We start from the raw sequence: 14,803 nt of genomic DNA, 5'->3' as shown, positions 1-14,803 counted from the left end.
CCTGGTGCGCCAATTTGAAATCAATCATCGTGAAGACGGATAATGACAAATTTATATGGCCCAGTCATAGTCGACTATTTTAGGATTCTTTCCTTATACATGTGTGTGGGGTAACATTGGCAGATGTGGTTTCGTTATGGCTATCATTTTAGCTTAAACATGATACGAATGCCCTGTTCTTCTATGTCTTGACCAAAGTTAGCCGTCTCCAGTCACAAAGGAGTTAAAGAATCTTTTTCCAGTCTGTCAGCATTATTTACTTTTAACACATGTTTTCCTTCTTCTTTCTATTCTAGGTAAGTTTAACCAATCAAGGATACGAATCAGACGATATGGTGGTAATGTATGTTGAATCGACTATATCATCTTGTCGTTTGCACTGTAACATGAGCAACAAAAGGTCTTCTACCTTAGCACTAACCAGTATAAACGATTGACTCAAGAAGTGTTGAATGCAGAGTCTAAGGTTTGGTGTGCACATTTGTGGTTAAGGCATTTTCACCCCTCTAGAGCTTATTAGCCTACAGGAAGTCAGTAAATCGAAGTTGGCAAGGACTTGGTTGAAGACTTGAAGACCCACACGTTGTTTCTGTTAATCTCGACTATTTTGACGACTTGGAACAGTGAAACCTTACTGAAACTAATGACAACACACACAAAGAGGGACTCTTTCTCCGAGTTGTACCTCCCTAGTAATGCTATCCTTGACAGAGGTCAGCAAATTGCTGTTAAGATGGATCAAGTGCATTTTTTTTCTGATGACATTTTAGATATCTGTCATTATTCTCTCTCCTATTATTTTGCACTTCATCGCTTCAGCATAACCAACTTATGTTCACAGAATGTGTATGTTTGTACTTGGGGGCAAACTGTGTGCTTCCTCCCAACTTATCCTGTCTTGACCCTAATTTCTCTCCAAATCTTGTCTACCCTCAGTCGTCCCAGACATTCCCAGTGTGTGAGTGTGGATAGTGACAGTGGGTTTTGGGACACTCCTTTGTCACCGTCATTAGATGATGTCTTGTAAGTAAGATGCAAAATACATTACTAGAAAATTAGGTGGAAGATTTTGCCTCTTGCTCTTTTTTTGGGTTTGCTGGACATTTCATCCTGCTATGTTAAATCAGTTTAATAGTGGAGTATTCCGTTTTGAGTGCAATTCAAGATGCTTTGTACAAGCTGGTCAAATATAAAAATTGAGTTACGTAATTGACAACTGCACAGCCTTCTCCAGGTCATTTGGCCCTTTTTCATGATGCACACATTTTCCCAGACACTATCCAGGACAGGCTCTCTCATTGTGTTGGAAGACCTGCCTCCAATACAGAAGATTAAGATAAAATTCTTGGTCAGTTGGGGTTCTGATCCTCCAGGGTTAGTATAAATTGCCCAAACCATATCTCACTACAATGAATAGATGTTATGGCTGATCATGACATCTTGGAGCTCACCGAGCGGCAACGGACAAAAGTTTATGAGAAACAGATCTAATATCATCTTGTTGTATGTTCTATAGTGTCAATGTCACGATCATCTTGTCTATAACGGTAATAAGATATGAAATTGTTTGCCAGTGTGTCTGATGATAAGTTGACCAGTTGTGGAGACATTAAGATCCAACATGCTTGAATTCACTTTTAGGGGGTCTCTTCTGATCTGATGACTTTAGTTAATACTCGGATTAGGTGTGATGATACTCTATCTTGGTGTCAGAATCAGCAAGTGGTCAGAGTAATATAGTTGTCACTGCAGACGTTTATTCGTTCATTACTCTTCTTTCTATCTTTTTAGTTCTCTTTGATATTTTCATATTCATGCTTGGTTTGGGTTAATGTGTAATGGTGATGCTTATCATTTATTACCTATCTTCACCTCAGCATGTGACGCCTGCTTCCGCCTTAGCTCGAGGACATTCCGATGATTCCTCTTAGTATTAGCAGTTTCATATGATTTCCGTGATGACATTATGCCTCCTCAGAGAGGCTTTTGGCACAGCTCCTTGTCTTGGGAAAAAAGGAACTTTCTATTTCCTGGGTTAAGCCGGTAGTGCTATGAAAGCATCTTGCTGAGAGGCATTTGTTCGAGTTCATGTTTTTATCTATTTGTCTAATGGTGGGATCCAGAGATTTGGAAAAGGTGCGCGCAGTTCTCAAGCCAGACAGCACCGAATGTCCAATTTTGGAAGCAAGGGAGGGTCCCAGGGAGGGTCTGGGGACCCCCCCCCCCCCCCCCCTCGAAATTTGAAATCAAGGGCCAATATTAATTTTCGAGGCATCTGAGCGCTTAAACAGAAGGACCTATTACTAGTATTTCAATACATAGATATTTAACGGTAATTCTTTTGTTTTGATCACGGTTTTTTTTCGATTTACTCAGCTTCAGTAGCCTAACAGTTGCACTGAGTTTGTTATTTATTTGTAGATGCTCATTTGATTGACATCGCTATAATTGGCATAAGAGGACCTTCCTATAATTACTCCCATCCTTTCTTTTCCTTATATTTTCACAGGTTTTTCCATAGAAAGCATTGTTCATTAATTTGAAGAAGTCTTTCTCAAAGTCTGTTCTGGCCACCATCCTCTGTTTCGTGTTGAAGTCAATATATTTTCCCAACCACTTCCACTGTTTAAAACTAATTACATTGTGGATTTTTTCAACAGTATTTAGCAGTTTGATACGATTCCCTAGATGGCACTATGCCATTGAGCGAGACTAGCATTTACAATGGGCGATATTTGTTAGTGCTCTTTAAGTGATGTGACTTCCTTGGCTATAATGGAGAAAAGTTGTACTGTTCTTTGTTGTTGTGCAGCGCAGAAAAATGAATGACTTTGTAGTGTAGTGATTCAAATTAAAAATACCAGTAACAAGTGCCCTGTAATTGACAATGGACTCATTGACAATGAGTATAGTTGTGAATGAGGAACTAACCAACTGCTTCATCAGTGAAGGGTCAGAATGGTTAACAAATTAAAATTTCACTGCTTCATCAGTGAAGGGTCAGAATGGTTAACAAATTAAAATTTTATTGTGAGAACTTGTCAGGGAAAGGGTTGATCATTTCCCTGTAATGGACCAGTATTCTGGTCCAGAATGTCTTGACACACGCTACGTTGGATCAAGGACAAAGTCAGAGCGAACCATGTAATACCGGGAACATCCCATACCAAAGTGGTTGAATAGTCTAATAAGGAGCTTCCAGTCATTCTACTTGACAACTAATGGATCTGACTTCCATACCCTTTGACTGGTAATATTGCATGATGTGATAATCGATGAGTTGAAATTGGCATACATTCTGATGAAATTAAACTCCTATTGAAAAGTTGGGGATTAGGATTATACGCTGTCCTCCTTTAAAACATAGTTGCAGTTGCACTGATGTGTAAAAGAAGCCATGATGTTATCGTCAATCAAGTTGTTGCTGTTGTATCTCCCGAAGAAGCTGAAGTTGATTTCCATAAATGCAATTAAGCAAATTACAATACGGCAGTAAGCCAATTTTGGAGCTGATGCAAGGTTTCTCAACTTGGTGGCGATTGGAGATTTTACTGTAACGTCATTTGAATCAAGTGAAAAAAGACATCCATTACAGCAGGCGTGTTTGTCGGGCAACATGGTTGATTGCCTATACAAACCAAGTTATTGTTTACTGAGTTTGCACAGTGATGATAAAGAGAATATCATCCTCCTTAAATTGACTGTTAGAAGTATTTTACAGCAAAATCTATTCATTGGCTTCGGCAGGCATACTTTGAGGTTTCAAGGTGTTCCTCATACATTGCATACTGTTGAGCTTGACGAAGGTGTTCCTCATATATTGCATACTATTGAGCTTGACCAATAGAGGCGACAGTCCGCTTCGTGACATCAACCATCCAAAGAAGTAGATGCTGCATCGAAAGCTAAGAAGACGACCTATAAAGGACAACACAGTGAGGGTGATGCAAACCAACGATATTTGGATTGATAGTCAGATACATAAACTATAGCATGCCACTATGGTCCACTCGAAGATGTGTAGCAATGATGAATAGTATACAAAAGTGCAGACCAGTAGGCATCACTATCCTAATGCCAAATACATGTACCATCATGGTGATTTCTATATTGGGTTTTGAATAAGTAAATAAATATTATAATACTGTGGCCATCCTATGACAGTACCACCTACTCAGTATTCATCAAAGGAAATCCCATACCTCTGGAGGTGACATATCAGTGAAAACATCTTAAATATGAATACGTACTATTATGGATGTCAATAAGATCAGCAAAGATATAAGAGCTTATGATCGTGTCTGAATCATCAGGATAATATGTGACTTGTCACAGCAAAATCCGGCACATGTTGAACAGAAAATGAGCCTTAATGACACCAGGATGTAATGAACGAATTTGATGTACTTAAATTTCACAAATATATGGCAGATAAAAGTGAAATGAACACTACAACCAGCCCATTTAAACCTGCCAAGCTGAGACCAATATGTGCCTGCTTTGGCTGTGACAGGACACATATGTCATTATTCCTGAAAGCTGTGTACTGGTGTCAGAATTGGTATGAAGACCTGGTTATTGCCACTAGGGGATGTTCAGTTGGAAAGTTTCTCCTTGATAACAGAGTCCTCGGGCAGCCCTCCTGTTGCTCTTAATTCTGGGGAACCTCCCTGCTCAAGCTCTTTCTCATGTCATGATAATCAAAGGTATGTGGCTTGACCTGTGGATTATTACTTGGTCGTCTTCGAATGATTGGCTGAAGTCCTATGAAGATAATAAGATGAGATAACTAGCTTATTACATGACAGACAATTTTCAAGAAGGGAATAATCATGCATCGAGAAGCAGGAATAGGTGCGTGGTCGACCTTGGGTGGTTTGAGTAATAAGAGGTCAGTTGATTGCTCTCATCAAGCAATGTCTTGGTAGGGGGCTATCACCGTTGCCACCTCTCTTGCCTGCTGTCCACCATTGCCTCTCCCTGACAGCACTACAGGCCACCTGGTGTAGCCTAGATGCACCAAACATGGACCTTGAATATGTTTGTCCTCGTGAATTACACTATTTCAATTCAAACAGAGGATGATCTGTTTTTGTCCTTGGTAATTTCTGACGCAAAATTCTCCGGGTACCACCAGTAACTGAATAGAATTTCCGTAATCGTGTTGAGAGGAGACCAATCTGTTGACTGTAATAGTAAAATTATGGTACAATTACCTCCAGGCAAACTAGTTGACATTTACGTGTTACCTTCAAGTCAGGGAATCATTTAGTGTTGACCTCGAGATCCTCTTTAATTGGTCTGAAAGCCCTGGAGGAGGTTCGGGGTGAAACTACTGCTTGTGTCTAACATGCCTTATGACTCCGGCAACTCATGTCTAATGACTCCAGCAACTCGTCTAGGAAATCTTCTTGGATGAGGATGTGATACTCTTGTCATTAGGTGTATCAGCCATGTCAATATCCAGAATGGCCAATTTGAATCTTATTTTAGGTGGTGTGATGCATCCAGGTAAGTCAAAACTGAAATAATGGAACTGGTGTTATAACCAGTTGGTGGCGTGTTATGACAAGTAGGATCCCTAGCTGAGAAAACTCCTTGGGGTCAGAGAGAGCTGAAGAGTGGAGCGCAAGATAATGAGACAAACATCAGGAGTACTTCAGTTAGACACTGGCAGTCATTGTGTTGATGAGACGCACCTTGGTGACAAAGACTGGTAGAAACCTGAGAGTTATGTATTGGTGAAACGAGATTACTAGAGACTGGAGATGAGAAGAGGAGAACATGTTTAACGGGGATGTTCCCAAGCTTGATTGTTAGAGAACCCTATGGAGTAGTCTGTGAGTTGATGAGACAAACATAACAGTGTGATGAGGTTTCCCTTGAAGGACTTGATCAACAGTAGTCAGATAGTCCAATTATTTGATGACACAGAATGAGGACAAGTTGAGGCAAAGACCGAGTCTGGTTCAGAGGTCCATTGCTAGATTTTCTGGCAGAGACCTGTTTTGTCAAGCTGAAACTTTTCCAATCTAAATGAAAAACAAGCTCTCCCCTCCCTCTTGTATGTCCAGCTTCGACCCTGATTCGGAATTAGAGGGTACCATCCATATATGCTTGCAAATGACCAGTAGATAACACTCTCTTGCAGTAAATTGTTATTGCTGTATGAAAATCCATCTATTTTGGTGAGGGCCTTTCAAGGGTGGATCCAGGAGTCTGGATACTGTAAAAAGGGTGGCGTGTGCCCCCCTCCCCCCAGATGCACCCCGTCATCCATTGGAATTCCTGAAATATATGTAAAGGCCCAAATACTTTGGACAAGGCATATGATCTCATCATTTCTGGCCGTTGAGTTTCACTTCAAATTGCTTCTATTTTCTTCTTGGTAAAGTGCTTTTATGTTAGCAGGACTCATGGGAATGTTGCTGACTCCTACGCTGATCACAGTTTAATATGGCATGTATCTGTTATATGAATAATCCAATTGGCAGCTCTTATCTCCAGTTCTGTTTATTCATGAGAACCTCGCTCAAAACTGATATACTCCTGCTTAGATTTGGGTGACCTGTAGCTTCTGGTGAATGAATGATCTCACACTGATATGCCACATTCTGAGAACCCTTTTGGATGGATTGTTTCAGGTTCTAGAATATATCTCATTTGCTCACCAATGGAATTAACCACTTTGCTACAAGATGTTTCATCGGTACGAGATTGGCTATGCGTTCTACATCATCATTTGCGACAATGATGTAATGTCGTGCATTTTCTAATGCATTGTAGTGCATTATTCACAACACTATCAGGTGGTATTTCAGTCCATCAGTCCATGTCGTGATACTCTTGACCGGAATATCGGACTGCCATAAAGAAATTATGAAGGGGTTTCAAGAAGTTAACAAAATAACCAGGTTTAGAGCAGCAGGGTTTGCTGTACTTTCCATAACTATTTTTCTATCCTGTGCTCTAGACAATCAGGAAGCCAAGCCTTGAATCAGAATCGACCCCAAGAGAAAAAAGCCACACTTCATCAATATGTCACCCTCATCAAATTCTACACAAATAATTTTCAATGTGGACGTGATTTAATTTCAAGTTCTCCCCACGGGTAGTCAATGGATGGAGGACGTGGTGAACTGATTGCATGGAAGAACTGTATTGGAAGTTGTATAACCCTGCAGGTTTAATCCAGTTCTTCGTGATTTCAATAAAGAAGATATTCCTGCTGATATCAATCAATCATTGCTGATACAGAGGCAGTTGCATTGATAGTAAATGTTAGAGAGTGCTGCTTGAGATATTGGAGATTATATTTTTTGATGCAGTCATTGGGTCATGCAATGAATATTTTAAATTTCTTGACCAAAGAACATAGCTAGCCAGGCTTTCATTCCACAGAGACCAAAGATCTGTTGTATCCAAACAATTTCATGTGGGTTACTGAGGTTGTTTGGAGGCCCAGTGTGCCCTAACATTAAAAGGCCTTGACCTCATGAGCAAAGGGCCATTGGCTCTTATTCTTGTACTGCAAGCTTTGTTTGCAACCCTGCTAGAGCAAGTTGCTTTACTTCCTTTGAATGAGACGTAAAACTAAAATTCTTTGGATCTTGTGTCTATGCTGGGGCAAGTAAATGGACAGTTGGCTTAGTGTTGGACCTTTCCTTTGGCGTTTGGCCACTTTTCAGGGTGTTGTCCATAGCTCTATCATACTAGTATCATTGATGGCATGGTTATTCTTACTCTAAGAAAAATCCTATTTCAGACACTCACCATTTTCTGGACAATATGAATGTAACACCCATCATTAGGTTCGGAGGAAAGCATTTTCAACTTTTGATTGTCATCATTGGTCATCTATTCCAAGATGAGTTATGTCCAAGATAACCAAAAGCAATTTCCATCTAAATATAAGTGTCCATTTTGCTGTCAATTCCCGACAAGTTTATGTCTGTCGCAACAATTGAAACAATTTTCGTCTAAATATTCATCGTCCAAGTTTTGTTTCAGAAACTCATCCAAGTTGTAAACAAGTCCATTAAATCGTGTTATAGCCAATACGATAAGTTGCATGATCCATCTGAGCACACCATGAACATCTGTTTGCCAATTTCAAAATCAATCTCGCACCGATTACGACATAATCTGACCAATCACAGTCCATGGATTGATTTTCGACGGCTGTTGATTCCTGCACCTGTTTATTGCCTCAGACATTGATTTCAATCAATGACAAAGTTTTGATTTGTATGTTTATTATTTATTTGCTCGTGATGGCGGTTGTTGATATGACAAGTAGGTTTCAATCAGGTCTGTCGACGACGATAACAGTTTGAATAATAGTCCATTGCCCATCTTACTATTAAAGAAAACGTTGTTTGACACTTGGCACTTTGCAAACAAGGGGGTGACCCCATGTAGTACTATAAAATGTAATGGTTTGAATAATTCAGGCTGTTGGCTACATCACCTTTACTTTGTCCACATGTCGTCTCTCATACCACTTACCGATGCTGCTGCTTACCTAGATTCAGCAAAAAAAACTCGAATTTTTTCAGGATTTTTTTTAATTACAGGAATAAAAAGGCAAAAAGAATTTACAGTTTATCATGTTTACGGCATAATCTGAAAGAAGTACAACGAAAATGCATCGAGAATATGGCTGTTCTGGGTGGTTCCATCTATCATTTCAAGGCTCAGTCACCCTATTGATTTTGTCTAGCCTCAAGAAGATACATGGTGCATGACACTGCATCATTAACTTCTGATTGTCTAGATGAGAATTGACAAGTACTAGTCTAATCATATCAAATTATCCTATACAAATGGCATCTGGCCCCCAAAGGGTAAGAAATTGTGATGACAAAAATGCTCCCCAAAAGAGCGTTGCCGAACCATGGTAAGATGACCTGTTTCATGTCCAATAGATGGAATGTGTGTGGTATTATTCCCAAGTTTGAGTTAGGGAGAGATAAGTTCTACCAACCATTCCTAGATGTCTCTCTTCAGTCTTCCGTAGAGTTACATGTCTACAATAGTGTTAGTTCCATAAGATCATCACTAGCGGCACAGGATTAGGATTTATTCTAATCGCAACTTTGATATAGCAATGTGAAAGCCAGCCAGATATGAAAGCTATACTCATGCATAAATGTTTGCATTGTAAGAATGACCTGTCCACATATCAGATTATTAGAATAGTCCCAGTATGCCCAATGACCCTTTTCCAGCCTGATTTATTTACGCCCAACATAAAATCTATAATGCATTTTGAATGTCTATATAGTCTCATGTTTCAGTTGTATTCATACAGCACTCGGACTTTTTTCCCCCATTTTCAATTCTGACTGTTGGTATACTGAGTCTCATGGGGCCCTCTTATTTCATTACTGAATACATGAGCATGTTGATGATGTCTGGGACAATTAAACATATATGTTTGTGTGTCCTCAATGTATCATGTGGATGATTGACCCTATTTCGATACATTGGAACATGCTAAATCGCCTATTTTGACCAGAAAAGCAGGCTGTAAACCAATGATGAATAATCAATAATATAAAAAAAAAACTTATCCACTTTTAAAAATCTCTTAGATTATAACCCAGAAATTCATTCTCATGGCCTTATCTTCATTCTACCTTTCCTGTTTGCTACTGAGGTTCATGTTGCCCATGTCCACATCAAATAATGCCATCAAGGTACCAAGTGAATAATTTAGAAGTTACTGATTGGAAGTATTGCGTTATTGGTGCATCTTCTGATGAATATTGGTCGCCGTGAATACGATATTTGTTTTAAAGGTCGGTTAAATGGCTGGTCTTCAATAAAATCTATGTTCTTGCTTGGACATATCAGTTGTTGTTATCAGCAACCTTTGTTATGTCCAAGCAAGACATAACATTATGGTTTCTCTTGCCATATGCTGGACTGTTCTGTGATGCTTTAAATTGGCTCAAAATGAGAAAATGAAATGTGGAACTTGATGGTTGACCGACAACACTAGATTTTGCCAATTATTTTTCAGGGGGTTAGAAGATGGTGATACTGTACTGCTGAGATTAAGGAGGTATGCACTTTACTTGTGTTGCAGCCTTTAGAACCACCCGGAGCGACCTGACAATTCACTGCCATTTCCCCCCTAAAAGGTCCTTGACATCGCTTTGATTGATGAAATAAGAGGCATTTGTCAATTGAGCAAAAAAGTGGCAATGGATTCTTCAGTCAGGCCGAACTACACTTTAGGAACTCATTTAACTGTGTGCACCAACTGTTAGATAGTCATAGACTGTCTCATGTAATAACATTGTCTATACATTATCGAGGTTATGATATTAAATTCTGATTTTATAAACTGTTCCTGTTCAAAACCTGATTTGGAAGATAGTTGCAGTGCATGTGCATTTTCCTTTCTTTCTTCGTGAGGTAATATTCTTTAATAACTGACAGGTGTATTCATTGGTTTGGTGAGGGCTTTTTTGGGCTTGGGGTGGTTCTGCCAGGGCCCATTTTAAAGGGTGACAAACCTCACCAGAGAACTTCACACAGGAGACCACCCCCCTCACATTATCTGTTTGAATTTTGTATTACATTCAATAACTTATCATGATTGATGTTTGTGGCTCACCTGCACAGTATATCTGATTTAACAATTTGTCAGTTTTAGATTCTGTTTTAATATGTACTTAGGTTGTCAGCTGCATTGTCTCAACTTTAGTTTGTGTTGTGCTATGGAACTCAGTGGAGCCGGTAGAATAAATGTTTGGCGGTTCTTCGATCAGATCAATGAAATAATGGGAGATAGGCCTACATGCATGCCACCAGTTTTGCTCCAGACGAGCAAACCATCACTTGGATCGTCGTCGAAGGAGGCTGAAGATTTGAGCTCCGACTTGAGTGATGTAGATGAGGCAGGGCATGAAGATGGTAACAACACAACAGTCGAAAACACCAGTACCATGAGTGCAGCATCCTCTGCCTCAGTAGGGAGTGAGGATCAATCACATCAAGATGATGACTTGGGACTGGGTAAGGCCAAGGGATCTCACGTCATGTTTATAATTTCAATAAATGAAGAATTAGATCTCTTTTTCAAAACATTATTTATTTCATTCTCTTATCAAATTGAATGCCTGAAGGGGCATTGGAGATGGTATGCATACAATACAATACAAGGTGAAAAGAAATTAGTGACACTATACTAGTAATGAATTTTCATGTGAAATCAACTTCCATGAACAATAAAATTCTCCCAATTTTTTTACAGATGACCTTGACATATTTGCCAGATCTTGCTATGGGAGCACCAGAGATCAAGGAGAAACCGGAAAAGGGTCCTACCACTGCGGCCGCCAAGATAAACAATCCAGAAGGGGCCACCAGGAAGAGAAAAAGGAAAGACAGTTTGCAGGATGTGGGCAATCATACAATCATTGAGTGCGAGCCAGCGTGAAAGTGACTCAAAACTGCTAGCTGCAGGAGAAAAGCGGATGGTTTCTGAAAAAGACTTAGAGCAACGTCGCCTTGAGACATTGCAAGAGGTATGCACATTCACAATACTTTTTTTGTGGGAATTCAGGAATTGATGAAAACTACAAAAAAATGCCCAATTTATGAAAAAGTTATATGCACCAAAGTAATGTTTTTGCTTCAAAGTTGGGTTGTGTCATTCCTTTTTTCTCTCCCCTACATCAATTTTGGACAACATAGTATAGGTGCCCGCATGTTGGGACCAACATTTTTAGACCCCTCCATGGCCGCATATATATATTGCGATTCTTCTTTCAGATCGAGCTGAGGCGAGCTGAGATAGACCAGCAGAATCGTATCCAGGATAGGCAGCACGAAACTAGAATAATGGAAATGATGATGCGAATGTTTGTGCAGGCTCAAAGACCAGTGATGCCACAGCAGCCCATGATGGTAGTACTAGCAGGGGTTCTTCTTCACGCCCAGTCTCAGGTCAACAGAAGCAACATCATCAAGAACAACGTCCAAACCAGAGTCAGGCTACCAGCTCAGTCTTTGTGCCGCCATTTTCACAATTTGGACCTTATGAAAACCTATGAATGTTCATCTGGTATCAATGCTGCCATATATGGCACGCCAAAGCGGAATATATGCAACACTTGAAAATATAATGCAACATTTTGAAATATATTGGCACAATTTTGAAATATAGTGCAACTTTGTAAAAAACATGCCAATATATCTTTCTAAAATTTATTTCAACATTTAAAATATGTATCGACAAATTTGAAAATATAATGCAACATTTCTTTAAAAAACATGGCAACATTTTGCTAAAATAATCTTGCAACATTCATGTGACCAAACACTACCACGTGACTTTCCTTGTCAACCAAGGGATGAGCCATCTCTCAGAAGTACCACCACATGCAAGCTCGCCTCCAGCTCCTCGAAGTGGATAAAGGAAAGTCACGTGGTGTTGTTTGGTCACATGAATGTTGCAATAATTTTTCAGCAAAATGTTAGCCATGTTTTTTTCAAGGGTTGCCGCATATTTTTGAAATTGCTTACATTTTAAAGAAATGTTGCATTATATTTTCAAGTGTTGCATTTATTCTGCTTAGGCATGCCATAGCCATATGCCTTCAGTTAGCCAAGTATTCAGTCAAAATATTTGTGATTCTGATGGTATCCCCATAACAATTCTCATTTTGAAGTTCCCGCACGGGTACCCTCAACTCCTCCATTCTTTCGCCTACTTCATCATGCCAGTAGGCTGGGAAATCTTCTCCCTGATCTTCACAGAGGTTATGAGGAGTGCAGCAAGCCAGAACTATGTTTGGCTCTTCAAGGTAGTGAAAATCTTTCCGTTTCAAGAGTCGCCTCCAGTGGCCTTTCAACAATCCAAAAGTGTTCTCAACAACTTCGGCTCTGCATGTAGTTGAAACTCCTCTGAGCCCGAGTCGTTGCTGCATTTACTGGAAAGGGTTTCATGATCCATGTAAGGAGAGGATAAGCAGGATCTCCAAGTATTACTTTGAGAGAGTTCAGTCCCATTCACATTTTTTGTGACCCTGGGAAAAGCCTACCAGATTTGATAGCATCCTGAGTACCACCCCCCTTCACTCATTCTCATTGAGTATTGGGGAATGGAAAGGATCAAGCATATTGCCTGAAAGAAAAACAAGCGAATCGTGGCGCACCATCTAAAGGGTGGGGGATCAGGGCGCAAAAAAATTGATAATGACTATCCAACAATTACCTAAGCCACGAATGACATCATGTGCTGTGAGACTCGCTACACTATCAAAGCACAGTGTAGCGCCTGTACAGTGTACAGGAAGGTGTAAACAAATACAGCGATACTTACTAACGGAGCGGAGTGAAGCTCTGCAAACCTAGGTGAACACGCAATGAATGACAAATGATCACTCGCTATAATAGGACTTCCTGTTATAATAGTCAGTTTTATATCTTTTTGGTGCAAGAATTGGTATATGAGTATACCGTCAATAGCACCGGCAGCATTGGGGAACCCCCATTTTCTTTCGAAACCATCCATGATGGCCCTTGTATCATCTGCCAAAGGCAGTCGTATCAACCGTGGTAACAGGACCTGATTAATAGCTCCAGCCCCAACCTTCCGATAAAGCGGGATACACCTCCTCATATTAGTATCTCGTTTCTCCAGGTGAGGTTGCAAGGTGCGGCAGAGGAAGTTAAAGGTCTCGTGAGTCAGTCTGAAAATTGTAAGAAAGCAAATTTAATTTTCATGCCAAAAAATCAATAGTCTCTGGGAATTAGATAAATGACTGTATGACCTATAGTTACTTATTTGTAGAATCTCGTATTTAGAGTATTATTGATATGTACTTTAGAATACCTTAATTGCCTATGTACACTTAAAAGGCATACAAATAGCTAGTAGAATCTCATTTCATATTGGAAAATCATAATCATATATTTTAGTCAGAGTGTCTTATGTATACATTTACATGTTTGTTTGCCTACCTAAAGTTTTCCAACCATTGCTTGGGAACCTTTTCCAGTTACAATGTATATCCACCAGTGTTGACTTCTTGGATGCATCCACAGAGACCTGAAAAAATAAAAAGAATAAAATGTACTATTCTGGTTGAGAAACATGTACAATACATACTGCTGATAGAAAAATATACCAAGTATTGGTATTTTGTAGTTTTATGCGACAGCATACATACTGTTGTTATGTACAATTGCTGTGATGTATGTATACACATACTAAGTTGTCATTACTGCTGAAATATTCACTATAGACCCCTGGCAAAAATAGGCCATTTAGAAGCCCAGGGTATAATGTTATGGTCTTATGCATTGGGATTATCCAGACCTCAAAAAATACACATGCCACACTCCTCAAACTTGGTATACAAGTTTAGAATGTATATTTGATGTTAATTATGAAAACAATATGGATGTTATCGAGAGAAATTTGGAGATATTTGCCGAGTTTTTCTGTCCCCAAACAATAGAAGAGATTAAAATTTTCTTAATCAATCTATTGTTTTGGGACAGAAAATCTCAAATATCTTCAAAATTCTCCAGGCATTACATCATACCCAGGTTGGTCAACTCATGTTATCCCTAACGGTTACGTTAAGTATCCTTATGGACTTTATCTCTTTTAGTTAATCCCATTAAAATTTTCATGTTAAGGCTTAATGGCGCCGTTAAAGCTAACGTGATTTTGAACAACCCAGCCATGGGCTGCAAGAAGGCCTATTTTCGCCAGGGGTCGAAACACATGTATCTAGTTTCAGAACAAATAAAGGTGTATTTTGATAAAATTTTTCTC

General features: G+C 39.5%; 1 protein-coding gene across 6 annotated transcripts in view; it reads left to right on the top strand.

Annotated features, from left to right (window-relative positions):
- Positions 1-14,803, top strand: part of LOC135486151 (3',5'-cyclic-AMP phosphodiesterase 4C-like) — a 249,309-nt gene that overhangs the window by 108,977 nt on the left and 125,529 nt on the right. Inside the window, exon 2 of one of the 6 annotated variants that reach the window (XM_064768706.1) lies at positions 937-1,023. The exons of the other annotated variants lie outside the window; for them this stretch is intronic. Within the exon in view, the coding sequence (XP_064624776.1) occupies positions 937-1,023 (87 nt within the window). The remainder of the gene's footprint in view (positions 1-936; positions 1,024-14,803) is intronic. 6 annotated transcript variants of the gene reach the window in all.

The sequence above is a fragment of the Lineus longissimus genome, chromosome 4 (assembly GCF_910592395.1).
Source record: "Lineus longissimus chromosome 4, tnLinLong1.2, whole genome shotgun sequence".
Classification (NCBI taxonomy): Eukaryota; Metazoa; Nemertea; class Pilidiophora; order Heteronemertea; family Lineidae; genus Lineus; species Lineus longissimus.
The sequence above is the reverse complement of the archived record's forward strand: the minus strand, read 5'-3'. Positions and strand labels throughout refer to the sequence as shown.